This window comes from Rhinolophus hipposideros (assembly GCF_964194185.1).
Source record: "Rhinolophus hipposideros genome assembly, chromosome: 23".
In the NCBI taxonomy this organism is placed as follows: domain Eukaryota; kingdom Metazoa; phylum Chordata; class Mammalia; order Chiroptera; family Rhinolophidae; genus Rhinolophus; species Rhinolophus hipposideros.
The window spans coordinates 9529170-9556861 of NC_138069.1; the positions used below are offsets into that span (position 1 = coordinate 9529170).

At 49.4% G+C, this 27692-nt stretch overlaps 1 protein-coding gene across 5 annotated transcripts; it reads left to right on the top strand.

Moving 5' to 3' along the window:
* SLC22A5 (solute carrier family 22 member 5) lies at positions 1–23503 on the top strand. Of its 5 annotated transcripts, none has more exons than XM_081035784.1 (11): positions 195–612; positions 6910–7013; positions 7191–7298; positions 12585–12752; positions 13860–13922; positions 15113–15239; positions 16949–17049; positions 18666–18880; positions 20400–20582; positions 21584–21719; positions 22076–23503. In XM_081035784.1, exons 1-11 carry the CDS (start codon positions 220–222, stop codon positions 22161–22163), a joined length of 1686 nt encoding a protein of 561 aa, XP_080891910.1. In that variant the 5' UTR covers positions 195–219; the 3' UTR covers positions 22164–23503. The 5 variants fall into 5 exon arrangements, with proteins under 5 accessions (XP_080891911.1, XP_080891910.1, XP_080891909.1 ...); XM_081035783.1 differs by having other exon boundaries at positions 12585–12739; positions 13751–13922; XM_081035785.1 differs by lacking the exon at positions 7191–7298 and having other exon boundaries at positions 1–612; positions 12585–12739; positions 13751–13922.
* Positions 23504–27692: the final 4189 nt, after the last annotated feature.

Here is a 27692-nt window from a genome sequence, read left to right on the forward strand (position 1 = left end):
GGCCGGTGGCGGCGGCGGGGCCGCTGTAGCGGCGGCAGCTCCCGGGCCTGCTCAGTCGGCCGACAACCGCGAGTCCGTCCCTCGCGCTGGCCCGCGGCGGGGGCCCTCTGCGCACGCGCGCACGCCCGCCGCGCCCCGCCCCCGCGCCCCACGCCCCGCCCCCGCGCGCCGCCGGGTCCCTACAGCCCGGGCCGCGCGCCTCGGGCTGTTGAGGGTGGCATGCGGGACTACGACGAGGTGACCGCCTTCCTGGGCGAGTGGGGGCCGTTCCAGCGCCTCATCTTCTTCCTGCTCAGCGCCAGCATCATCCCCAACGGCTTCAATGGCATGTCAGTCGTGTTCCTGACGGGGACGCCGGAGCACCGCTGCCGGGTGCCAGACACCGCGAACCTGAGCAGCGCGTGGCGCAACCACAGTGTCCCGCTGCGGCTGCAGGACGGCCATGAGGTGCCTCACAGCTGCAGGCGCTACCGGCTCGAGGCGATCTCCAACTTCTCGGCGCTCGGGCTGGAGCCGGGGCGCGATGTGGACCTGGAGCGATTGGAGCAGGAGAGCTGCCTGGATGGCTGGGAGTTCAGCCAGGACGTCTACCTGTCCACCATCGTGACCGAGGTGGGTGTCAGCCCCGGACCGGGGCCGGGGACCGGGCTGTGAGGACGACCTCCGCAGCCTTTGGCTTCACAACACCACCGCTCACCACCACCGCTCCACCTGCCCCCCCCCGCCCCCCGCAAGGTGTGAATTGATGCTGTCACTGTCATTCCCCCAGCTCGATACACACTGGTGATGGGCATTCATCCTCCAGCCAGGTGGCTCTGGAACGCCTAGCGCGGTGCCTTCCACCCAGAGCATTCCCCCTCACTGCACGGGTGTCAGGCTGGCCGCCCATCCTGATGGTCACGATACTGTCGGGCGCTGAGGAAGTGGGTCAAAGACTTCCTCTAGTTGGGGTGAGAGTGTTAAGGAACAGAGCCAGAGCTTGGGTCTAAGGACTCACCATGTTTCTTCCAGCCTCTTGGCATTTGTTCAGGAAAAAAAAGAAAAAGAAATACTCCTTTGTGAACTTTTAAAGTTCTGGGAAGCATGTGTACAAAACGGTTTCTTGCTCCTTTTTCCTGTTACTGCTTCTCCAGCTACCCTCACCCTAAAATGACAGTCTCATCACACCCTCTAAGGAATTGTTTACCTTTTACTCAGGGTTAGTTATCAGCCTGTTAGGCTCCATGCATCTGAAGATCCGTTCAGGGTGACTTGTTGACCTGGAATGTTATAACTAAAGTAGTTTTGTAGGATGTTTGGGAAAGCGTTTCTCATCCCCCAGTCCCTTGGATTTTTTGTTTTGGGTGGCTTTGTCTATTCCCTGGTGACCCCGCAGTCATTAGAGCTGGACATGTGACATGATGTTAATGGATGAGTGTGGATGTGCTTTGCATCTTATTCAGACACTGGCACTAACTCCCTGGAGTTTCAGGGGAACGGAACAAGCAGGGCAGTGAAAGAGCCCGCCTTGAAAAGCACTACGGTCCCCAAGTTCACTGAGTGTCAGATCAGGGATTTGCAGATTAGGGAAGGCTTCCTGGAGGAGGAAGCTTCTGGGTGAATCTGGGGTTTTCAGCTCAGCAGGTGCAAAGTTTTGAACAGCAAGAAACAACCTAGTGGCAGGGCAGAGTTCACAGGGGCTCTCTCAGCTGGTGACATTATTCTAGTGTCCTGCGGTGTTAACAAAAGAGACACTGAATAGAGGTAGCTGACTGTGCTTTGTGGCCCAAGAGTCCACAGAGAATCAAAACTTCCAGTCATCACAAATCTTCGATGCTAGCCTCACAAGAGAGCTGGTCACCTTTCTAGAAGACAATGAGAATTGTGAAAGCAGAGACTGCCCCTCGGGTTGCAGGCAGAGGCTGTAGAGGGAAGCCGTACCCCATGACACAGGAGTCCCTACAAATTCTGCTTCTGGCTGCTCATGGAACAGGGGGGCAATGATGTCAGAAGAAGCGCATGGCATCTCTGGATTTTACCCTGGTCCCTAGGGTCCCTTGGCAGTTTGTTCTAGTCATCTGCTCTTGCTTCACTGAAAATGTCGGTGGCACTGTGAGCTCCCAAAGGCTGGCCCTTTTGGAAGGGTCCTTGAACTATGTTGCTGCCAGTGTCAGTCTTTCCTTTTTTATATTTAGTCTATTTATTTCACTGTCTTGGCAGTTTCGTAAGAGCTGTGTGCCCTTTCCCCTACTAACAGGTTGTCAGTCTTTGCTGGGAGGCTAGATTAATACTTTACTTAGCCCTTTGTTTGGGGATGTTGGAAAGGCTGACCTGACACTCAAGGCTGCTTGTTCCTCTCAGGTGAATAGGCACTGTTGGAAGCTGTTGCATTAACATTTTTCTCAGGCCCATTTTCTTTCAACCCAGACCTGGCCTGCTGACCATTGCAGTTAGTCCCGTGCCTGCAGAATGTCCCCAGGCCTGCCCTCTACCCCATGTCGTAGGTAGAGGTGTTTCTAAGTATACTGGTATTGATTTCCTAGATGTGTTTTCCAACAGAAGAAAACCTCAGGTCTTCTGTATGATACTTTGTTGAAGTTAAGGTGTGTACAGGTACTACAAAAATTAGTGGTAGATTTACATCTTTGCATCTCCCACGGGTCTTGACATGATGTTGGATACAGAAAGGGATACTCAGGAAAATTTTTGTTGAATGTATTAATGAATCATTTAAGAAATCTTCTTTAAAGTTTGAGAACTGAAGAAGAAAAAGACCGTTTAATTCATAGAAGTGAAACGTGGGGGTGGTTGAAAAGCATTGACTGAATATTTTAAAGGAAATGTAATACCCTGCCCCCACAGACTGGGGCTTACCCACATGTGGATCTCTCACCAGGTGCTAGGATTGGTAGAAAGAATGGGACACTGCTTAGGAGGTGAAGGGGGATGTTCTCCCATGTTTCAGGCATGGTTTAGCGGCCCACATGGATCTGTCCTGGCCCTTCTCTGGTTCCTCGGTCATCCCTGGCGTTGGGGATCAGCCACCCCACCATGCAGCTCCAGAGTGCTTCTTGGCCCAGGACTGCACCCCCCTCTGGGAACCTGGGTAATTTCTCTGGCGGCCTACGCCACCTGCATGTTGGTGTCTCCATAGCCCAGCCTGTAGCCAGGAAGTTTCGTTTTGAAACTTATAACTCTTCTGACACCCACCCATGACCTGTGTCTGTTCAGCTAAGACCTGACAATCCTCTGTGTCCCCTTGCCCCCAGCCTGTCTCTGTTTCCCAGAAGCCCCCTGCCCTAGCCCTTGGCAGCGCTCGGACTCATTCCCTGTTGTCCTAGAAAGCCTCGTGGTCTGGCCTCGCTTTTCTACCAGCCTTACCTCACGCGTAGATATTTTGGAAGATAAGAGAGTCCCCACTGTTGTCCGCAAGCCCACAGCACCTGAAGGGAAGGCCACGTCAACCAGGGAGGTGGGCTGGGCTGACTCTGGGGTGGGGAGTCCGCCCAGACCTTGAGCTTGTGCCTCACCACTGTGCCTTCGCTGACTTCTCTACCTTAAGGGACTCGCAGACCCTCATCCCTGCCTTGGCAGCTCCCGGCAGACCAGGGAAGCCGCTTGCTGGGCCCTGGAGCCCCTGTGCACCACAGTCATAGCACACCCAGCCGGCCGGGTGGTCAGACTGACCCCGTCTCTAGCTGCCAGAGAACTCACACCCTGGGTCAAAGGTCTGACAGCTGACACAGGGAAGCACTGACGAAGCAAAGAAAATCTGTCCTAGAGATTGAAGTTCAGGGTTCATCTGGGCTTTGGGCAGCCAAACGGAAAGACCAAGCCCAAAGGTGTTGAAGGTTCACAGCCCTTTTATTCATCTGTTTACTCACTCACTCACCTGTGTATCAAACAGCTACTCAGCCTGTTCTCTGCAGGGCACTGCCAGGCATTGTACAGGATATGGTAGCAGATACTTCTCCTTGCCCTGACAACCGTGGGACCAGGATCTGCCATTGATTGCAGCAGGAGGCAGGATGAAATGTGTGTAGTAATACATAGCATTCGGTAACAGGTGGTTTGACCATTGAAGCAGTCAGGCCGGGTACATCTCAGGGAAGAGCTTTTGCCCTCTGGGCATAAGCCCTATCTCTTTTCCCTTCCAGCCATCTCACAGATAAGAACATTTAGTCCCAAGAAACTGCATCATTTCTATACTTCCCAGAACTGAAAAGCAGCACCAATTACATAATGAGTACAAGAGACACACTTCTCTCTCTTAACATTTTTAACGACTTTATTGCAGTATAAATGACATGAAATAAACTGTACAGAACTAAAGTGTGCAATTTGAAAAGCTTTCGTGGATTTGTATGTCCATAAAACTATCACCGCTAGAGAGGTACACTTCTGACCAGGAAAGATGGCAAGTCTAGGCGCCCTGCCAGAGTTGCTCCGAGATTTTTTCCTCGGACCCTCCGCTTTCACAACTCACCCAGCTAAGTGGTCATGATGACTCATGACCTGATCTTAAACCCACACATTTTGTTCTAACTTTACTACCTGTTGTCATCAGCCACTACAGCTCATCCCACACATGGATGAGCTGGTTTGTAGTTGCTTTAGTCATGGCTGGGGAACCAGGAGCTCAGTGTAGGAACACTAGATTCCTTTGTAAACACAGCAAGCCGGGGTACATCACCTGGAGTCTGTGGGCTTCTTATCCCACCCTGTTCAGGAAGATTCAGGCCAAGTCCCGGAGTCCACTACGGCCTAGCTGGTGGTTGACAGGGAAGTGGGTGGGTTGCCTGGGTGGGACTTAATCCATGCCTGCCCTTGTGTTTATTTTTTGAGATCTATTACCTTTCCTGACCCTACACACAGGCCCCCTGTGGCCAATAGGAAGTGTTAGCCCATGTTTGCTTTTGGAGGGCCCAAAGCCAGGCCCTGAGAATTGTTAAGAATTGTCAGTGGTGGGTAGAGAGCCCAGACACTCCAGGGAGTTTCCCCCCTCGCCCGGAGTAAGGACAGACTGAATCAGGTGGCAGGGGTGAGGCTGCGGGAGCTGGAGACGTGCTCCGGGGACCTCTCCCAAGATGAGCACTGTCGTCGCCTTGTCTCCTGCAGAGCATAGCCTGTCCTGTTCTCAGGTAGCACCTGGCCCTTCCAGGCCACATTTCTCCAGAAGCCTATATTGGGAGACCTGATGGGGGTGGAGGGCCCACCCCAGAATTCCCTGCAGACACCCCTGTGGATTTCTAGTCTGGCTCAGCTGTGTTCGTCCCCAGCCCTCATGAGAGACCTGTTGAGAAGCAGCTACTGACTATTCATTTCTTTAATCTTTTGCTACAAAAGTGATGCATGCTAGCTGAGAGCAGATTCCATCTGATCAAGAACAGATCGCATGATCCCGGCCCTGAAGCTCTGCCTGACACCCTCCCTAACACGCAGGCGCCAGCACCCGTCACCGAGGCCCTCATCCCCCGGCTCCGACTCCCCTGCCACTCCTGTCCTGACCTGAGCAGCCGAGTCTGGATGGGGGCTGCCCTAGGAGCACGTACCCTCTTAAGAGATGGTGTCTGGGTGCTGCCACCCCTGAGGCTGCGGAGGTGGGAAGGCTGCCATCGCCTGAGTATCCAGACCTTGGTGCTCCGAAATACTGGCTTCCTGCTAGTCTGGACTTCCCCTGGATGTAGGAGTTGGAGACCCTACACTGTTCCCTGGGGCCGGGACCACCTCCATTCTCAGCCTAAGGGCTGCCCTCTAGCCCTACTGAGGTGCCCAGAGGCTGTGTGCACACACTGCCCAGCAGGGCAAAGAAGCAGACTTGTGTTTTCCCGTGCTGTCACTAGCCTTGGAAGCCACACACTCCCCCCCGCCTCTGTGTATTACCAGGGAGCCCACAGACTGCCCAGAGGGCAAGCCAGCAGCCTGGTGCCAGGCAAGCAAGGGTCTGACTTCCCTAGATAGAGGGTGGCCCTCTCGCTCACTGCTGAGTGCCCTCTTTCTGTTCTGGGAAACGTTTCTCTGGGAACCACCAAGCTTCCTGTTTTGCTGGTCTTCCTTCATTCAGCTCCTTGTTAGGCTCGGCGACCTCACATCTAAGTGTTCAGCTGCTTCCATATGCCCGCAGACCTCTATTCATGGTAACGATCAGTGGAGCCGCACATCGGGTACTGGGAGACGCCAGCAGTGTAGCTGGTTCCCTGCCCCAGCCCCTGCTTTACAAATGAAGACACAATGCGGGGTGGAGAGGGGGATCTTATCTGAGGTTGGATAATCAGTTAACAGTAGAATAGAAACTAAACCTCAGTTTCTTGACTCCCAGCTCAGAGCTCTTGGCTATAACTGGGCCTGGTGTTGTCAGCGCACCATCAGGGATCCCAGCTCTAAATGTCACCAGAAGGACCTAGAGGCCCAGGGTGGAGACCTGAGCGGAGCTGAAGGAGCAGATCCACGTGGTGTATCCCAGGCCCACTGGCCTTGGTCCCTTGAGGGATGCCTCGACCCTTAGAGCCCCAGAACCCTGCTCCAGAGCCACTCCTGTGCCATTCCTGCCACTGGCCTGAACCCCACTGAAAGGGTGCCCTGCCCCGTCCACAGCCCTGGGCTCTGCCCAGATTCTTCAGAGCGACCATGGGAGGCCGCACCTTCTCCTGGAGTGGAACGAGGGCCGAGTACCTCCTCAAATTGGAAGCAAAACAATGGAGCTGAAAGCTGTGAAAAACTGAATGGGGAGGGAGCCCACGATCCCTGGGGGGCACCTGCTCTCCGGTTGGCTGCCCAGAAGCGCCGTCTCCTGCCTGAGCTCCCACACTCGCGCGCTCTGGAAGCAGAGGGGACAGAGATGCAGGAGTTCTGATTGCATTTCCTGAGAAGCCTACATTTCAAACACTTTTAAAAAGAAGTGAGTGATACGTCCCTTTGCTCCTCTTGCAGTGGAACCTGGTGTGTGAGGACGACTGGAAGGCCCCGCTCACGACCTCCTTGTTTTTCGGGGGTGTGCTGGTGGGCTCCTTCATTTCGGGGCAGCTCTCGGACAGGTAAGAGGGGGGTCTACCTCCTGCAGCTGCAGGGGACCCAGCAGTGAGCAAGGAGCGTGTGTGTGGGTGTGCCTGGCCCTTGACATCAAAGGGTAGCGTTCTTTAGCCCAGGGCTTTGTGTTTTAAAAGAAGGGGAAGCCTAATCTACAAACTCTGCACCTAGTAAAGAGCCAACAGCCTCCCCTCCACAGTTCTTGCTGAGCTGAATGTATCCATGCTGGATCAATTGGATTTGACCAAGAAATATGTCAGGATTCACTTCTGCACCAGCCGGGCTTTCCCAAGGTGAGTCCCCGAGCAGGGGAGAAGTAGACACCACACACGTGAACGGAAACTGTTTTGCAGATCTAAGGAGTACCCGCCTCTTCCCAAAGCCATTGCTTTCTCTACAAGGTGAGAGGAAGTCTCGCTAATCAGTAGTGGCATCCTGGACAGAAGTCTTGTGTCCACAGGGCTGATGCCCCTTAGCTAAGATGCCTGTGGATATGGCCTTTACTCCACAACAAGCAGGAAATGGGCTGTTTTGACCTATAAGCAGGTTACTTGTGTATCTTAAAGGCTCTTAACTCAAGGTCCATTCATGACTCAGGGAGTTCAGTACTCCCTGTGCAAATTGTATGCAAAATTTTAGAGATGGTCTGTGAGCCTTTTTCTGGAGAAAGGTCCATAGTTTCAGTGAAGTTCTCAGAGGGGCCTGTTATATTGTATCTCCCTACCCCCAAGGTTTGGAGTCTGTCAGAGAAGCCTCTGGGGAGCGGAGCGGCCTTCAGCAAGGTCCTTGGTCACACCGTCCCCCAGTAGAGAGGAGTCCCAGCGCTGTCCCAGCTGGTTGGGGTCTCTAATAGAGAAGTTCAGGATGAGACTATCATTCTACCTTTAGAACAAGGCTCGTTTATCCTGTAGCACAGATTCAGGGTGAAGTTTTGGCACGTTTATATCTATGGATTATTGTCCTTACTGGAGAAGTCCATTTCTCACTAAATTTGTCTTTTCTAAAATGTCATCTAGCGATTGAAAAAAGAGACAAACTCCCACGGTCACCAGTGAGCATTAGAGTTCAGTGGGCCACGATCACGATTAGCTGAGACACTTGCCCCTTCCGGGAAAGGCCTGTGCTTCCCCAGATCCTTAATCTAGCAACAAGCACCCGCTGATTACTGACATTTATTTAACAAACACATAGCACCTACTCTGTGCCAGACACTCATAAGCACTGTGCAAATTAAATAACAATAATAAGTTAATCTTCATAACCCTATGAAGTAGGAAGTATTAGTATTCTCATTTCACAGATGGGGAAAATGAAACCAGAGGAGTTAAATGACTTGCGCAGAGTCACACAGCTGGCACGTGGCAGAGCGAGGGTTTGGGCCCAGAGAGTGTTGATCCTCTGTTTTGTATGGACTGCTGTTCTAGGCTCTGCTCTTCTAGACCGTACCTTCAAGCAAGGCAGGAGGTATTAAACAACTAATTGAGGGAAGCACTTGCCATCCTTGGTGAGGCAGAAACATGCAGGCTGCTAAGAGAGGCTTTGACCAAGGGGGCCGGGAGAGGCTGCCCTGAGAAGGTGAAGAGTGCTGGGAGTTGAAAGGTGAGGAGAAATTAGCCATTAGGGGGTGGGGAGAGGAAAGAGCGTTCTGGGCACAGAGAGCAGCATGTCCTTAAGTCTAGACTCAAGAAGAGGCGTAGCACACATTAGGAACTAGAACAGAGTCCCCTGTGGTGGAGAGATGGTATAGAGACGAGGTGGGGAGGCAGGCAGAGGCCAAGCAGAAGAGCGGGTGGCTTAGCAGATGGCAGGAGTTGGGCTGTAGTCACAGAGCAGTGGGGAACCATTGAGAGTTTTTTGAAGTGGAAGTGTGACATAATCAGATTTACAATTTTGAAAAGATTATTTGATACCTTTGTGGAGAAAGGATTGAAACGAAGAAGAGGGGTTGTGGAGAGACCAATTCAGAGGTGAGCACCGTAATTTATGCAGGACATGGTGGTGGCCTGGGCTTGGCTGAGTGTGGTGGAAACGGAGAGAAGTGGTAGGAGGGCAGGCCAACAGGACTTGGCTGTGGGGTGGATGGGGGAGTGAGGAAAGGAAGGTTTGCAACCTGGACAACCGGTAGGTGATGATACCCTTCTCTGACAAAGCGCTCTGGAAGAGGACCGTGTTTGCAGAAGAAGATGGTGAGTTGAGTTTGAACCTACTGAGTCCGGGATGATAGGAGATGCCTAAGTGGAGGAGGTGAATGTGCAGTTGGATAGTATGGATACGGTGCTCTGAGAGGTGTGGGCTGGAGAAACACATTTGGGACTTGTCAGCTCATAGACTCCTCATCACAACCCCAAACATGGATGAGCTTGCCTGGGAAGAGTGTACAGTGAGAAGAGGGGTTGCCCGGGACTGAGCTCAGAGGCCCTCCAGTGGGATGGTGGGAAATCCCTTCTCTCGGGGATGAGTAGTGAGACTTCGATCTGAAAAGCAAGGAGGAGTTACCCCAAGTGCAAAGTTGAAACTCAGTACATTTTTCTGGGTCAACTGTGTCATGGGTTAGGTAGGTTTGTGGGCGAGCCTGAGAACCCGGTTACCACGTAACACGCAGTTACCTGAGGGAAGTGTTCCCAAAAGACCTGCTTCCAAGGCAACGAAGGAAATTTAATGAATATGTTAAGGACCACCTGAGTCTTCAGAAGGGCTAGTACAGTGTTTTTCAAAACTTAAAAAATCTTGTCAGCGAACTACTTCTTTTAAGTAGGATCATTAGAATTCAGTAAATGAAATATAGCTGGAAGTGTGGCTGTTCTGGCTGTGTCCCCTGCCTTCACACTGTGAAGCCACCCCTCAAGCTTGTTTGCACCCCCACGGGAGGCCCAAGGCTCTGTAGGGTGGACAGTTTCTCATCTCATTACATCTAAGTACGCCAGTTCAAAAACCCAAGCCAAACAACTTACCTGAGAGCAGTAGATTTATGCCCTCAACTTGTTGTCTAGTATACCAGCAGTAACTTTTTATATCAGACAGAGACTCAACCTTCTTTCTGGAATATAAATAAGGCTGAAATTCAAGATTAATAAAATAATCCTGGATTGTCAAAGCCTTTTATCTGACATAATATTAAGTTACTTTTAAGTGCGTGAATTACAAGAAGCACAACCCTGGGAAGAAGTAGACTGATGTTTCCTGGTATTGTAGGCATGTGTGTGTTTGATGTTTTGTTGACAGAGTTTCAAAGTGAGTGTTTCTAGCCCCATTCTGGACTGCCAAGGACTGGTGCTATGAAAGCATTCCCCTGGGTCTTTTTCTCTCCCACCGTCCCAGGGAGGCCTTGGGCGAGGAAGGCGGGGATAGAGGTTACAGCCATCTGCCTGCAGTAAGGGACCACCCTTGGATGGCATGTAGGGTGCTCTGTAACAAGAAAATGCAGTGGGAGTCAGAGGCTCCTTCTAGACCAGGGTTTCCCAACCTTGACCCTATCGACATTTGAGCCAGAGAATTCTTTGTTGTAAGGAGCTATCCTGAGCATTTTAGGATGTCTAGAACATCTCTGGCCTCTACCTACTAGATGCCAGCAGCACCCAAAAAGACAAAACACACAAACATGTTACAGTGAGTAGAAGCAGCACACTCATGATCATGGCCACAAGTCCCCCGTGTAGTGTGGCTCCGCCCACCTCTGCAGTCTCCTTGTGAATAACTGGCACCAGTCGTTCTGTTCTGTCCCGTCGCGTTCGTCATGCCACTCCAGCCACAGTTGTGTGTGCTCTTCTCAATCTGAAGCATTCCGCACCCCGCCCTCGTGTCCTCCTGTTACCAGAGGGTAACTCAGGGTCTTTTGTGTCTTTCCTTCATAGCACCTATCAGAAATTGTCCTCATATGTCCTCATTAATGTTGGTCTCCCCACTATCCTGTGAATATTGAAAACGTAGTCCTTGTCCGTATTTCCCATTGTCAACAACTGCTCTTCTTTGGGGCCTCATGTCAGTGTCCCATCATCAGGGAGACCCTCCCTGAATGCCCGCGTCCCCCGTCCGGGGTAGGTTCCCTCGTTGTGTCGCTTACAGATCTGCGTGCTGATCCTTCAGTGCACTTGTTTCAGTGTGTAACTGTACATTCAGTAGTGTGGTTGTTGGACTAAGCGTGATTACCGTCTGCCTCACCACCTATAGACTATAAGGTCCCTGAGGGCAGAAACAGTGTCTTTTTTTATTCAGATATACCCCTATTGCCTGGTATATAACAGATGTTCAAACAAACATTCACTGATTGAAAAGGGGTGTCGTCAGCCTGCTCTGGGCCAACTCGGGCCGAATCTGATGGTTGACCTGCCAGTGGCGCTGTCTTTAAAAACAAACAAACAAAAAAACACAACTTTTTTTTAAAGGAGGGCACTGCTCACAGTGGCCCATGTGGGAACCGAACCGGCAACCTCGGTGTTATTAACACCATGTTCTAACCAACTGAGCTAACTGGCCGCCCCAAAACCAACATTTTTTAAATTTAAAAATGAACAAAAGTAAGAAAACCACACAGAACCAATGTGTGACTTGATGACTTATTCCAGGGAAATAACCTCATAACTACCACCAAGTCAAGAAATAGAACTTTGCTCGCCACCAAGAAGCCCTCCCCCAGAAGTAACCACTAGCCTTTTACAATAATTACTTCCTTGTGGGGTTTTTTGTAGTTTCATCATTCAAATGTGCATCCTTAAACACAAATTTAGCGTTGCCCACTTAAAAACAATTTGATATGTCTTCATCTACTTAATCTAGGGACTCTCCTTCCATCCCTTCCTTTGCCTTACAGTTGATTTTTTGAAGAACCCTGGGCTGTTCCACTTGTTGAGTTTCCCAGAGTAGATTTGGCTGATTGCATACTCACGGTACAGTTCAGCATATTCCTCTTTTCTCTGCATTTCTTGCAAATTGGCAGCTGGATCTAGAGACTTGATCAGATCCAGGTTCAGTCCCTTTGGCAAGACTATAGAATTCATGCAATGTTCAATTGTCTCTTTTTATGATGTTAAACAGTCATAGAAATACAATGCCCATGTCTGTTCATTCACTGGGGGTTGTAAAATGGTGATAGTCTAATTTGATCCCTTCTTTTTAATTCCGTAGCTGTCAGACTTTTATAAAATGATACTTCCCCTCATCTATGATTCATTACTGTTCACATAGTTTACATAGGAAAGTCAGGACAAGTGTTTCTTTCCCGTTATTTACCAGATTTCATTTATAATGAATTGTTTCTCCATCACCCTCTTTTTAAAAAGAACATACATTATGTGTGTATAGATTTACACATAATAAATGTGTCACAATCCTTGGTAATCATCATCATAATTGTGGCACTGCGTTTTCGGCACCGCTGGTGCCTGTGCCACACATTGGTCCTGAGGAGTGGGCTGGGGTGTTACAGCATAGGCGCTGGGAGACTGGGACGTTCCCTGCACCCGGGGTCCTGCCTGCACTGTCTGTGACCCCTACCTGAGTGGCTCTGGGGAAAGCCCCTCTTGGTGGAGCCCATTCCTGCCGTCTTCTCCCCACTGCTTGTGTCACTCCCCTTTCCTTCCCAGGTTTGGTCGGAAGAACGTGCTGTTTGTGACCATGGGCATGCAGACGGGCTTCAGCTTCCTGCAGGTCTTCTCCAAGAACTTCGAGATGTTCACCGTGCTGTTCATCCTTGTAGGCATGGGCCAGATCTCCAACTATGTGGCAGCATTTGTCTTGGGTATGGCCATCACGTCGGAATTGAGCACTTGACGCTGTGTTTCACCATCCTCTCTACTCACTTTCTGGAGACAGCTCTGATACCCCTCGAGGGAAAGTGGCCTCTAGCAACGCTGAGCAGGGCTTCTTGGAGAACCCAGTTTGCAGTCAGGGAAACTGAGTGCATCAAGGCTCAGCCTTGGGTCCCCAGCAGCACCATAGCCTGACTGCTGCATTCCAGGCCTTTTCTGGCCTCTGAGGTCGCATTAGTACTTCATGACCATTGTACTAGAACTCACCCAAGATCATCTATCAAAAAAAGGGCTGCCACTGCCCAGGGCTGAGGTAGTTAAGGAAAGAGGGAAGTATGACATAAAGAACAAGCCTGGCAAGATTGGCAGGCTCACCAAGGAAGAAAACTGCCTCTTCTGCAAAACGTTGTGGCCAGTGAAGTCGACTGGCAAGAGTGAATTGCTAGGCGTGGGCTTTGGTCATGTGAGCTTTGGGGTTGGCATTCAGAGTTCACACTGCAGGCCTTTGGCCTGTTCTCACTGAAACATTGCCAGTCTCACTGTTTGGAGGACTCTAACTCTAGCTTATTGGTCTTTGGCTTCCTTGGGCTGTATTGTTGAAAGGATTACGTCTTTCTTTTCACACTTAACATACTTTTTTCCCCTTAAAGTTTAACAGTCAGCATGTGCAGCCTTAGTAATGACTTCCCCTTTAATGAATTCTTCCTCATGTGAGGATTAAATTTTGAGGCCTAACATGGCATCTTTAGCGTATGGCTTTGGGAAGCGATGAAGTTTGGGATGCGAGAACTGTCGCTGAGGAGCCTGCGAGGGTTTCCCTGAGGCACCAAGCAGACGGTCAGACAGGATTGGGTTCAGAATCCCATCCCGCTCTAGGGCTTGGGAACGTAAGAGATAATTCTAGCTGCTTTCGTGTCTTTATGTTGAAAATTATACAAGAGAAGATTAATAAGGAAATCACCTAAACTAAAATGCTAATACTCCTCCCTTGTTTTGAACAGGAACAGAAATCCTTGGCAAGTCAGTGCGTATTATATTCTCTACGTTAGGAGTGTGCATATTTTATGCAGTTGGCTACATGCTGCTGCCACTGTTTGCTTACTTCATCAGAGACTGGCGGAAGCTGCTTCTGGCGCTGACGGTGCCCGGGGTGCTGTGCGCGGCGCTCTGGTGGTGAGTGTGGCCTTGTGCCCAGAGGTGGCCACGGGCAGGATGTCTTCTTTTGGGCCTTCACTAGGGGACAGGAGCAACTCACAAATCCTTGTTTGGGCTCCCAGAGACCGGAAGTATAAATATTTATAAGTTGTCTCAGAATGTTTTCTCCATACTCAGAAAAGCCAGAACCAAACAAAGTCTCAAGAGATCAACAGACTTGTTCTCAGCCCTGGGCTGGATAGATTGGAGTCCAGGGAAAGGAAGAATCAGTAGTGCAAGATGATGGAGTCCTGCATGACCTCCAGGAAATTATAAGACCACAGGACAGGACAACATAGGACAGGACAACATAGGCCCTGCTTTTGGCTGCATGTTGCCAAGGCCTCAGCCACAGGCACTGGAAGAAGAGGGAGAGCAGTGCAAGCGAGAGTCCTCAGGGGAGCAGCACGGAGGAGGCGAGGCTCCATCTGAGCCTCCAAGACCGAGGAGTTGCACAGGCGGACAGGAAGGCTGTCTCACACTGAGACAGGGAGCACAGCAGAGGGGTTGAGGCAGGGATGGTGAGAGCATGGCTCCCACGTGTTGCTGAGACATTTCAGAGCATAGTGGGAGAGGATACAGAGCACAGGTTGGGTCCTGGTCATGACTGAAGGGCAGGGGCTACCTAGTGAGGTAGAAAGTAAGATCTACAACATCCCAAAGCACCTCGGTGCTTTAATAAGCATAGGTAGAGAGTCTAACAGGTCAATTGAATGAATCCATGGGGGGTGAGGAAAAACTAGAGGCTAAGAGACCAGTGTAGAAGCTTCTGTGGATGCCATAGACAAGCAGGGAAGTGCAGCCCGGCAAGGGTCTAGGCTGGTCTGAGCCCACAGTGGAAGCCAGGCTTCAGGCGCCGTCTAGCACCGGTCTCCTTAGTGTCCAGCAGGTGGCACTACTGCTCTTCAGAAAGGGAGGTGGCCAGCCTGTGGAGGAGCCCCATGGAGTGCTGAGTGCCGGTCCCTCCAAATTTTGTGCACTCCAGTACTGAAAAGCTCACTCTTTAGGTCATTACTGGCTGTAGTATGGACCATCTCTGCTTCTGTCTTGGAAACCCCAAATATTCCCTAAACCTAGCTTGATTCTGAAACCCCATTTCCCACCTCTACTTAAGCTCCTCCTGGGCTGTTGGGCAGGAAAACCTCAGGGCGTTGCTCCTTATACTGCAGGTTCATCCCTGAGTCCCCCCGATGGCTCATCTCTCAGGGACGATTTAAAGAGGCAGAGATGATCATCCACCGGGCTGCCAAAATCAATGGCATCGTCGCACCCTCGACCCTCTTTGAACCAAGTGAGGTAAGCGCTACATGGGAGCTGGTGGGAGGGTCTTGGTGACCATGATTTGAGGGAAGCACAACAAAGGCCAGAAGCCCTCCCTTCACGCAGGACCCCAGTCCTCCTTGCCCAGCCCTGCTGCCCCCACGGCAGGCCCTGTTAAAATTCAGAAGCTTGAGGAGAAGGTTCCGACCGCCTCAGTCTCTCCACTTTTCCCGTGGGTTTTAAGTTTTCATACGTGATATACATCTTTTCTAGATAATCATATAGTCTAACCATTACTTTTAATAATAAATACTCTGTGAGTAATGGGCCTTTCATGAAGTTGGCATTTTGGAAAATAATTATTTCTTATACTTACGTAGTTTCTGATTGTAAAAAAATAATACAAAAATTTGAAGCCAAACGAAACTTGGAGTTAGTTGTGTTTCTTCTCCCTCCGCCCGCCAGTGGTTAGCTGTTTACTGCATGATCTTGCAGCCAGGTCCTTTTTGATATCTGCCCCTTTGTCCTACCCCGACCCAACCCTCCCTGCAGACCCTATTCTCTCGCCATGAGGGATTTCCTGGCTTTGCTTCATTCCTGTGTGTCGCTTCTCCTTGTTCTCTCTCCTTCCACCCTCTCAGCAGGCAGTTCTCTTCAGTCTCATGACTATAAAAGAGGTTGGACATTGCACTTGCTGACAGGGTTGTGGGATGTGCGTCTGCTCTGACAGGAAGATGGGACTGGCTGTGAGAACAGCTACCAGCAGTCCTGCCGCAGTGTGCGTGGAAGGCATGTTAGAGACACTCAGGACTCAACATGCAGGCCTGGGGCTTGGGAAAGAGAGGCCAGTTATTATAGGCCCCAGAGAAGCCACTAGCTGCTGCCAGCCCTGCCAGCCTCATAGTTAAGTGACAAGCAACCACTCTCAGCACGGATTGGAAAGGGCTCTGGTGTACGAAGGTCAGGGCAGGAGTAGATGGCAGAGACGGCTTTTAAGTGAGGTAGCTTTGGTGGCTTTTCAGTGAGGGTCAGTCTGGGTGATCCCATAAGGCCCACTGGCACCCCTGAGGAAATGAGGCTATTTCAGGGGATACATTAAGTCAAAAGTTGACCTTTTGTTGAACTGCTAACTTGGGAAAAACAAGCTCCAAAGCTGGGTTTGCTTAAGAAAGCAACATCAGTGTGTTTAGACGTGTGGTTTATTAATGACCTTGGCTGTGCTGACTTTCATAGGAAGTTACTTTGGGTGAAGCTGAGGTCAATTTTCCTGTTTTGCTATTTGAAATTTTTTTGGTTTTGGAAGTAGACCAGTAATGACATGGTATAAAGACTGGAAACATTAACTCTTTTAAAATATCAGATCAATAAACTACATGGCCAGTTTCTCTCTGACCCAGAGGGCAGGGATCCAGCCTTGGGAAGGAATGCTCAGAGGCCTCCCTGGAACGTGGCCACTGATGGAGGCCGGGGGTGGTGCCTCCGCCTTGGCTGTGTCGCCTGAGGGACTGGTCACCTATTCTGCCTCCTCATTTTTGTTCACTAATTTGCTATGGACAAAGCCTGGGGAAGCCTTCCACTGGCTAAGATACAGTCATTCCACTTACTCTTCTTTTCAAGAAAGAAACAAAGCACTCCCCAACTCACAGACACAGAAAGCTCAGATGCCAGGGTTCCAGGTATGTTATTGGGTCTCTGAGTCTCCGACCTTCTCTCCCTCCTGTGCCCTTGTCCTATCGTTCCTGCAGCTGCAAGACCTAAGGTCCCAGAAGCAGCAGTCCCACAGCATTTTGGATCTGCTCCGAAGCCGCAACATCCGAATGGTCACCATCATGTCCATAATTCTGTGGTGCGTAATGGAGACCTGCCGAGGCTTCCAGACAAAGCCCATGGCAGTGGTTCTCATGCCTCTCGCTGGCAGATATGTCTCAGACCAAAACAGAAAGCCTGTGTGATCAGAGAGCGAAGAGCTGTGCCTTGCGATCAAAGAAATGAACATGTCACAATTCTTAACTTGACGGAATCTCAGAAAAGGAGAATGAAAACCTCTGCGTGGGCTTGTTTTTGGGAAATAAGGGATCTTTGGGAATCCCTCCAGGTCCTGAGGTGAATCCTTGCTCACTCTGGCCCTAGTGTAGTTGTTCCTGTCCCCTGTGCCTCAGACAGTGACTGAGGAAGACAGGTGAGGCCCTCGAGAAGGCTCTAAGTGGAGATGTCATGTTCTTTCAGTGACAGAGGCTGCTGAGTACTTTCTGGCGATGTGGAAGCAGGATCCCTCCCTCTGGGATGTTCGGAGACTGTCCTGGAGGTAGTGCCATGGCCCAGGTGTCCTCGTCAGTTTCCTTCTAATGAGGCATTTCACCAAGTTTGTCAAGCAGGGATCTGAGTTACCAGAGAGAGGGAACACATCCGAGTGCCTGGAGAGTGCTCGCTCAGTGGCCAGACCCTCGGGATTCCGGGCCACTGCCTGGTCCTCCTGGGTGAGGAAGGCGGACTTCATCTCAGAGTCCCTTTTACTAGAGTCAGCCAGCCTTGGGACAGCCACCTATTTTGCTCACTGGGGTTTATGAGTCACCCATTTCCAAGGAATGGCCCAGGAGCCCTCAGGGCAGTATGCCACCCAGGAGCCGGCGTCAGACAGGGCCAGCATTCAGTCTGCACCACAGACCTGCCAGCCTCTGATGCGTCACCATTCTGTGGTTCACACGGGCTCCTGCTGTGAATTCCCCAGAACTTCTGCATGTGCCCTTTCTCTGATTATACCAGCTGTAGTTTCAACCTGCAGATGAGTCCAGTCTGACCCACAAAGGTCTGGTTTGCCAGAGAGAATGCCCACTGGGGACAGGGACCAGGCCGGGAGACATGCTGAGAGACGATGTGGTGACCCCCCCATTGGGAGCTCCCTCTCCTGTCCGTGAGCACCACGGCACAGTCAGCTGCCTCTGGCCAGCCTCTTCCCGCCTGGTTGCCACAGAGGGTCTGCTAGGGCTCTGTCTCCAAATGTTTGACCTGATAATCATGCCTTAGTTTTTCTTATCCCTCCAGTCCTATCCCATTCCCCTTGCTATCTGCCTCCTGACTCATTCTCCAGTTGCTCCTGCAATTGCTGGGTTTGGGGAGGTCCAGAGAGTAGGGAAGTAGGCTTTGTGAGAGCTTCCGGCTTAGGATTTTTAAAGCTGAAAGGTAGGTTGGATTTGGGTTTGTTTGTTTTTCCAACAGTGTAAGTCTATCTGAATTATATAAGCCTTTTTGCTGTTTGTGGTGTTCTGAAAGTGTTCTGGCCCGGAGTTTACACTGGGCTGGGGGAAGTCATCTTTCGTTGTAAGAAGCAAGACTCGGGGTTAAATCTGCTGCCCTGTAAAGATGGTTTTGACTTTCCTGCAATAACTGTACTTGAAAAGTTGTCCAGGTTGGGAGGCACCCGCGTGGATTCTGCTCCTCCAGCTTTCTTCTGCACTGTTTCAGGATGACCATATCCGTGGGCTACTTCGGGCTCTCCCTTGATACCCCTAACTTGCACGGGGACGTCTATGTGAACTGCTTCCTTTCGGCCGTGGTTGAAGTCCCGGCGTACATATTGGCCTGGCTGCTTCTGCAGCACCTGCCCCGGCGATATTCCATGGCCACCGCCCTCTTCCTGGGTGGCAGCGTCCTCCTGTTCGTGCAGCTGGTGCCCCCAGGTAGGGACCATGTGCATCTGTGGTCTGAGGTCTTTGCTGAGTTAGTCAGTCTCTACTACCAGGCTCCTCCAGTTTATAAAGAGAATAAAATCATTCTCTCACAGCTCACCTGCATATCTTCATTCTTGGCCAAAAAGTCAAGAGAAAGTGTCTCCTGAGACCAGACACTGGCCCGGTGTGTGGGGGGAGTGGGCAGAGCAGCCTGGTGGAGCTCGCAGTTAAATTTACTCTCTATCCAAGTTAGTGTGTGCATATTTGGTTTTCTCTGTATAGTAAACCGGGAGAAAAGACAGCCATCCCCATTACTTCTTAACCTGGCCTGTCTTAGTCACTTATTCAACAAATAGCTAGGCAGTGCCTGCTGTGGGCTTGGCACTAAGCTTGGGGCCAATGGTGCAGAAGTAAACAAGTCGGACAGAGCCCCAGACCCTCCTGCAGCTCACACTCTAGTTGAGAAGACAGATAACAAACAAGTAAATAAAGGCTTAATATAGTGCAGACTATATTACCTTTTATAATAATAAAGGACTGTAGTGATCTGGTTTACACAGTGGTCACGGCAGTGTCCCTGAAGAGGGGGCACGTGAGCAGAAACATAGAGGAAGTGATGGTGAAAGAAAGCCATGAGAAAATTTAAGAGCAGAACATTTCAAGCCAAGGAAACAGCAAAGGCACAGACCCTGAAGAGGGAATGAGCCTGCCTGGCATGTGTGAGGAGAGAGGGAGAACAGAGGGGCCAGGTCACAGTGGGTCTCACAGGCCATTCACAGGACTTCGTCAAACCGCCTTGTATCCCACAGGGAGGGGAGGCAGCCTTTTTCAACAATTCATAGCACAGTACATGGTCTTATCATGGCACCTAGAGTTGTCAGTGTACCCACGGATTTGGGAGCCTCTGGTGATCGATTGTGGGTGCCTGAGGCTGGCAACACTGCACAGGAGCAGCCCTCCACCGTGGCGTGGCAGGGAGCCCGGGAATGTGTGTGGAGGTTCCCGCGCCGCTCACAGCACCTCCTCCTCGGCCCAGAGAGCAGGATAGATCGGAGGATCGGTTCTGAGGGTCTGCTGGTCTGTGAATTGCTGAGGTCTGAGTAGAACAAAATGTGAAGCGAGTTAGAATGAAGTCCCCGTTCAGCCCCAAGTCATCAGTGAGTTCCGCGGCACCTGCAGCAGGAGCCTCTGGGTGCCAGCTGAGCCCTGACCGACTGTCTGTAATGACTTCAGGCCTGGAAAGCAGCTTTATTTGGGCTATTGAGGGGCTCACTCTGGTGGTCTGTAGGCTGAGGAGACGAGCATGTCCTCACACAGCTGCAGGTCCCCACCTCCTCTCAGTAATCAACTTGGAGTACTGTTGCCCCTTGTCCCACAATAAGAAGTTATGGAAACTGTGCCCCACCCCCCCAAAAAGGAGAAAGTATATTTGTTTCAGGCAACACACACCCACCCACACACAGAACTCTCAGTAGCAGTGTACTTGGAGCTGGTGCCTTCTCCTCCTTTCTTCCCTTTGCCTCTCCAGACTTGTATTATTTGGCTACGGTCCTGGTGATGGTGGGCAAGTTTGGAGTCACGGCGGCCTTTTCCATGGTCTACGTGTACACAGCCGAGCTGTACCCTACCGTGGTCCGAAACATGGGCGTGGGAGTCAGCTCCACGGCATCCCGCCTGGGCAGCATCCTGGCTCCCTACTTCATTTACCTTGGTAGGTCCCATGGGCGGAGGGCCCGCAGGAGTGATGGGGGCAAGCACTGGTGAGCTTTACTGTGCGCCAGAGATGGCTTGGCAACAGGAAAACAAGCACACACAGCAGATGGGATCTGTGCTGTGCTGGGATCTGTGCCTGGAGACGTTTCTCGTCCAGGTGCGTGGTGGGGGGGGCACTCACGTGTAAATGGGAAACAACCTATCAACCAGCTAGAACGGGATGAGCAAAGGAGAGAGTTTTGCTGCTGTTTTGGGCCTTCCATCAGAGAACACAGTTCCCTTGTCCTAGGAACGGCGGGTGGCCTAGGGAGCCAGTGTACCTGAGTGGAGAAATCTCTTCTTGGAATCAGAATTTAAAAGGAACCTGAAGGGCAAAGATGTCCATTCAAGAGGTCTGATGAACTGAGAGTTTCTGTAACTGGGAGCATGTGACACAGTGCTTTTCTCCTGTGTGAAGATCCCTTGTGCCATTTTCTGTAACGGCACCAGTTTTCTCTCCTTCAAAATCATTTTCTCATGACCACTGCTATTGCCCTGTATATCCCTCACTGGCATCTCTTTGGGGAGGGGTGGCATCCACCTTGAGAGTTCCCAGAATGCTCTGTGGTGTGCATGCCACATAGATCTGACAAGCAGAAGCACCTTGTTTGGCCTGTAGGCAGATGGGTTCTGACACATCTGGGGAGGTGGAGCAGCTATTCTGGTCCCTGGATTAGTATCTTGAGTTCCTTGGAAAATTGGGAAATAGGAATAGTAATCATGGCTCACCTCCCCTCCCCTGCACCTTGGGCACTGCTGGACCTCTGGGCATGTCAGTGCCAAGTCTGGGTTCTGAGATCTGTCTAGGTGCCAGGCTCCAATCTGGCAGCTCAGACTGTGGGACCTGCGGAGGCTGAGGAGGCAGGTGATCCCCTGTGGAGAGTCCTGGGAGCACAGAGGGTTGGAGAGAGACCAGGTCTAACTGCACCCCGGCTTGGGGCTCTGTCTGCTTTGCCCTAGGGGCCTACGACCGCTTCCTGCCCTACATTCTCATGGGAAGTCTGACCATCCTGACAGCCATCCTTACCTTGTTCCTCCCAGAGAGCTTCGGCACCCCCCTCCCAGACACCATTGACCAGATGCTAAGGGTCAAAGGGTAAGGAGGCCTCCTTCCTTTACAATGTGGTGCACTGGGCCTGGGCCTGGCAGAGAACGCCCCACAAATCATCACAAATGCCGCTGCCTCGTTTAGCCATGAGAGGGTTAGAAATGCCAAGGAGGTTACATTCTGTCCTCTAGGTCGGACCCAGACCAGTGTGTCATCATGTACATCTCCACGCACCAGCGGCTCTGGGGTAGTGCAGAGACGAGGAGAAACTTCAGAATCTGCTGTATAACTTTTGCACCCTTTCGCGAGATCTCAGTTCTGGGTTTGCTTGGTGGGTTTGCTTTAAGACAGGTAGACGTCTTTTTAAGATTTGTTACTAGCATTTGTTTTGCTCATTTTTATAGAATCAAGTACAGGCAAACTCCAAACCACTCAAGGGAGTTAAAAGATGGTGAAGAAAACCCCACGGTCCTTAAAAGCACAGCCTTCTAGCAACCTCAAGTGAGAACGTGAAGAGGAAAGACTGCGTCTTGTTGGAACAGCTGGTGCAGGCACTGAGTCCTTGGGGCAAAGGTCTTCGCTGTTCATTCTGTTGACTTTGAGTCTGGCCTGCTCGTGGGTGGGCACCTGGCCACAGAGGCTGCGCGTGGTCCTAGAGTGCCGCCTTCCCTCAGGGGACCCTGTGACCACCGACAGACAACTTCAGAGAAGTCCTGACTAATACAGTGATGGACTGTGCGCTTCCCAAGAAGTTAACGATTCACTAGAACCAGTGAGATTTGGAAGAATATGAGAGGCATCTGATAAATTTACATTTTAATTTCGGATGGCCTAAAAAGGTCTCCGATAAAGCTGGAGGTCTAATCTTACCCCTCCCCACACCCGAAATCTTTTCCCCCCCTCTCTTTAATGGTGCACTTTAGAGGAAAAGAAATCATTTCACAGGGAATTTGATTTCTCACACCTTGTGAGCTACCAAGGATATTAAGTGGGATTGTTGCTTCACCAGAGCAGGACAGCCAAGGTCTGGGGAACCCAGAAGGTAATTAACAGGAGGGGTACTGAGCAGGTACTGAGCATAGGCAAGTGCACTGATGTGGGAGCTCCTGGACCACTCAGTGTGACTACCAGGGAGAGGAGACGTGTTTACATCTGATCGAAACACTGGGCTTGTCTGGGCCCATAGCAAACACATCATTGAACCTACTATTCTTGCTTTCGTGCCACGTGATTCAAACCTCCTAGCTGTAATGGTTTCGATGTATGGTTTGAAGGAAGTATGTCAGTGAGAAAGAAAGATGAGCAAACGTGTCTCTTCTCTTAAAACCATAATGTGGATTCTGTGTTTTGTTTGTTCGTTGTTTATTTGTTGTTATGTATTTTCCTCCTTAAGTTATTTGCCCTTCAGAGTCGACTTAGGAAAGTCTGGTTCCTTGGCCTCCTGGTTTGTGTCTTTTTATTTTTTCCACCCATAATCACTCTGGCTATGGTCTGCAGTTGCCACTTGTTACCAGCCTTAGCCACTAGCACTTCTCTGAGTGCCAAAGCTGACGTCGTTGTGTGTGTTGTTTTTGTGATGCCTAATCATGGAAAAAATTTACAAAGGAGAAAGTTAAATCATGTTCACAGCCTTTCAGAGTTGCTCACTTCAGTCGTGTGACATTGGGAAATATTTTATATTCCGTGTAATTGTCTTCTCTTTCTTATTGTTACCGTGGTACTCATAAAGCAGACACTTCACCTGGTTAAAAAACCATATCTTGGGGAAAGCTACTGAAGTGCCTTGGAAATGAAAATGTTTCAATAAATAAAATGATTTTTTAAATAATAGCAACCGGCAACAACGTTTATTTCCACAATTTGGTGAGCCATACCACATCATCACCTGACTTCTCTGTGTCACCTTGGGTTAATTCTAACAGTGGTTTGTGATTGTCTCTAAGGCTAAGATTTAATCCCAGTGTGCTAGAAACCTACACTCTATAATAATTGACTGGATTGAGCCAGCCTTCTTGGACAAGTGTCTTAGCCTGGGTTCCCCTGAAAGCAGAGCCTGAGACCAATGCTTCTGTGCAGTTAGGGAGTTTAGGAATAAGATTCCAGGGTGCAGGAATAAAGGATGGGGGAGGAAACAGGGAAGGAGTGAGACCCATTACAAGGATGCATTTTCAGGTTGGCCAGAGCCAAGGGCACGGCTCCAGCCAGCCAAAACTTCTGAAGAGCCTTATGAAATACATCTCAAAACCATCTGCAGCCTGGATAAAAGGGGGAAGCGTTTATATATTGGCCCCCACCCCGCATTTGTCAAAGGCAGCCCATAGAGATCAACTTCCCACATTTTCAGGTTGCACATGCGTGAGTCCCAAGGTAGAAAGCAAGAGGTAATTTTGCAGGCCTGAGGTGAGGCACTGTCAGGTTGCACCACCAGGGTCAAAACCTGTGTGAACTGGTCACTGCAACAGTGGCTGGAGTAAGTGGCGGGGCTGAGAGGATTGGGGGTTGGATGTGGTGCCCAGACATGAGTATATAACAGGAGTGCCAAAAAAATGTACACACATGACTTGTATTCATCTTTTGTTAGTGGTATGTATTGAGTACTACAATTTGGATACTGTTTTTTCCTTTCTTAAAATGCGTATACATTTTTTTGGCACTCTCTGTATATATGTGTCAAATGGCAAATTGAGCTAGAATGCGTAGATAGATCTGGGTAAAAAGCTCCAGTGTTAGATAACTCAAAAAGCATGTTGCATAACTAAACAAGCAGCATCAAACTTAGGTGGAAAGGAAGGAAGCTTTGTCTTCTGTGCCTGTTGGCTTTTCTACTCTTCTCAAACCTGGTCCTGGGCTGGTTCCTGATTAACTGACTGTGCATTGGCTCCAGAATATGAATTATGGTCCTGCCTGTCCTTTCTCCTCTTGCATGAATGAAGTTTCTGAGTTTTCTCTCCTATACTCCGTGACACTGATTGCAGTGATTTGTGGCTTCCTGGGAGCAAAAAACCACAATTACCTAAATGCTTGGAGCTCTTACTGTGGGAACAAGAGCCAAGTCACTACTCCCTGGGCTGAGCCAAGTATCAGGAAACCCAAGGCCTCTGTCTGGGCCTGCTGGACTCACGTGGCTTGTTTCCGTCAGACCATGCCTGGATGACTAAATTGCCCTGACCAGAGGTCTCCTCTTAGGAAGAGAGACATGCACAACCTATAGTCCCAGGAATAGTTGGTGAGTGATGAGCTGCTCAGTTAATTAACACTATGAGAATTAAAAGCCAGGGTACCCATAGAAATACGAAGGGCAAAGCAAAGGAGGTGGAGGAACAATTCAGATTAAAAATATAAAAAAAATTTTTTCTACTACAGATCAAAGTTTACCCTCTAATCTTTTCCTATGCTTAGCAACTAGTTCCTGTCTCCATCAGAGTTCCCTGAACACCCTCCTGAAGGGCCGATGTTTGCCAAAGAGAACATTCAGCTTAACACCTAGTCTAAGTGATGGTGAATGAGTTGGCAGAGGGCTCTGTTCTGTTAGTAATGCAACAAATCATTCCCCTGTTTCATTTAGTTCCTGTTCCTAGAGGGCTTCTAGGCTGATAGAAAGAGGCTTAATGCAATACACCATTAGCAATACCTTACGTTGTGTGCCAGTGCTATAGCAAAAGCACTTTGGAAAATACATCTGTTATCTCATTTGATCTTCGTAAAAATCTGATGAGATTGATAGAGTTTGCCCAGGATGACAGAATCAAAGGTATCTCAGTGGAAATCACCTGTCTTCCTGGAGTCCCAGGCAGACTCACCCCACAAGGTCTCACCTTGGGAAGAAGGAGCCTAATCTCAAGGACAGTTGTGCAAGAAGCTGCCAGCGATGCTGGAACGTCATATTTCTGTTGGGCCAGCCAGAGGGCAGCAGCCAAAAAGAGTCACTTGACTCTTTTTACCTCAGAAGAAGTCTCACATCAGAAACTCTTCATGGATGTGTGGAGGATGTATGGAAATATACTCTACGCATCAAGGATAGAATGCTAAATGCATGCAGTGGTATCAGTATTTGCAAATATTTATATACTCGTATACCAGTTTGTTTATTCATTCATCCGTTGATGGAGACTTGTGTTGTTTCCACCTTTGTCTACTTTATATAATGCATTGAACATAGGTGTACAAATATGTCTGAGTCTCTGCTTTCAATTTGTTTGTATATATACCTAGAAGAGGAATTACTGGATCATATGGTAATTCTGTTTGATTTTTTTGAGGAAATGCCTTGCTATTTTCCATAGCAGCTGTACCAGTTTTCATTCTGATTAGCAAATGCACAAGGGATCCAACTTCTCCACATCCTCACAAATACGTGTTATTTTCTGTTTTTCATATATATGTGTGTGTGTGTATATATATATATATATATATATGTATATATTTAACAGCCGTCAAAATGAGTGTGAAGTGGTGGGTATCTTACTGTGGTTTTGATTTGCATTTCCCTAATGATTAGCACATCTTATTCTCCATTTGTACATCTTCTTTGAAGAAATGTCCACTTGAGTCTTTTTGCCCGTGTTTACTTTTTTTATTGTTGAATAATAGGAATTCTTTATATGTTTTTACTATTAACTCCTTATTACGAGATCTGACAATTAAGTTCACAAGCTTGTTGCAATGATGTTGCTAACCTTTTTTTTTTATATATCAGAGGGATTACTCATTATGGATTTGTACCAACTGGACAAACAGTTAACCAAGTTTACTATTTGGAAGTGCTGAAAAGGCTGCGTGAAAATATTAGATGACCTGAACTTTTCACCAACAATTCGTGGCTCTTGCATCACGACAATGCACCAGCTCACACAGCACTGTCTGTGAGGGAGTTTTTAGCCAGTAAACAAATAACTGTATTGGAACACCCTCCCTACTCACCTGATCTGACTCCTTTCTTTACCCAAAGATAAAGGAAATATTGAAAGGAAGACATTTTGATGACATTCAGGACATCAAGGGTAATACAATGACAGCTCTGATGGCCATTCCAGAAAAAGAGTTCCAAAATTGCTTTGAAGGGTGGACTAGACACTTGTGTCGGTGCATAGCTTCCCAAGGGGAGGACTTCGAAGGTGACAGTAGTGATATTCAGCAGTGAGATATGTAGCACTTTTTCTAGGATGAGTTCGCGAAACTTAATTGTCCGACCTCGTATACACCTAAAATGGTAAATTTTATGTTATGTACAGTTTACCACAATAATTAATTTTTAAAAAAAATTTTATTAGGGAATATTGGGGAACAGTGTGTATTTTCCAGGGCTCATCAGCTCCAAGTCGTTGTCCTTCAATTTAGTTGTGGCGGGCGCAGCTCAGCTCCAAGTCCAGTTGTGGGTGTCAGTCTTTGTTGCAGGGGCGCAGCCTACCATCCCATGTGGGAACTGAACCGGCAACCTTGCTGTTAAGAGCTCGTGCTCTAACCAACTGCGCCATCCAGCTGCCCCTCAACCTACATTTGTAATGTAATCTAGCTCCCGATATGACACACTTCCAGTTTTATATTTCTCCTTGACACTCCTGGCTCCATCCAACCATTGTCCTCCTTCGTCTCTCATTATCCCAGTTCAAGGTTCACCTCAAGCACACTCTCTTCCTGAGAGGCACAATAGCTAACTGGCTAAGTGCCCACGCCAGGAGCGGATGTGTTGTCCGTGCAGTCCCAAAGTAGGCTTCTCCACTGACTAGCTCTGTAAGTCTGGGCAAATCACTTCACCTTTCTGAGACTCAGTTTCCTCATCTGTAAAACAGATGACCTATCTCACAGGATTTTTATAAGGAGCAGTACTAAATTGGTACTGACTAATAATATTGCAATATTGCTATCCTACCTGCTCCTTTACATACAAAAAATTAGTCCTTCTCGTAGTCTGTTTGCTTCTGTGAGGGAAATGATAGCTACCTTTGGGTGAAAAGACAGGTCTCCTATCCCTAAGGTACTTAAGAAGTAAATTCACTCTACATTTTGTTTTTGTTTTTTTAA

What these genes read in the sequence shown, in the direction of transcription:
- SLC22A5 (XM_081035783.1), top strand. Translation starts at nt 220, where the DNA reads ATGCGGGACTACGACGAGGTGACCGCCTTCCTGGGCGAGTGGGGGCCG. An exon ending in CTGTGCGCGGCGCTCTGGTG is followed by an intron (nt 13,923 to 15,112) that starts GTGAGTGTGGCC and finishes CTTATACTGCAG; the next exon opens with GTTCATCCCTGAGTCCCCCC. An exon ending in CCCTCTTTGAACCAAGTGAG is followed by an intron (nt 15,240 to 16,948) that starts GTAAGCGCTACA and finishes TCGTTCCTGCAG; the next exon opens with CTGCAAGACCTAAGGTCCCA.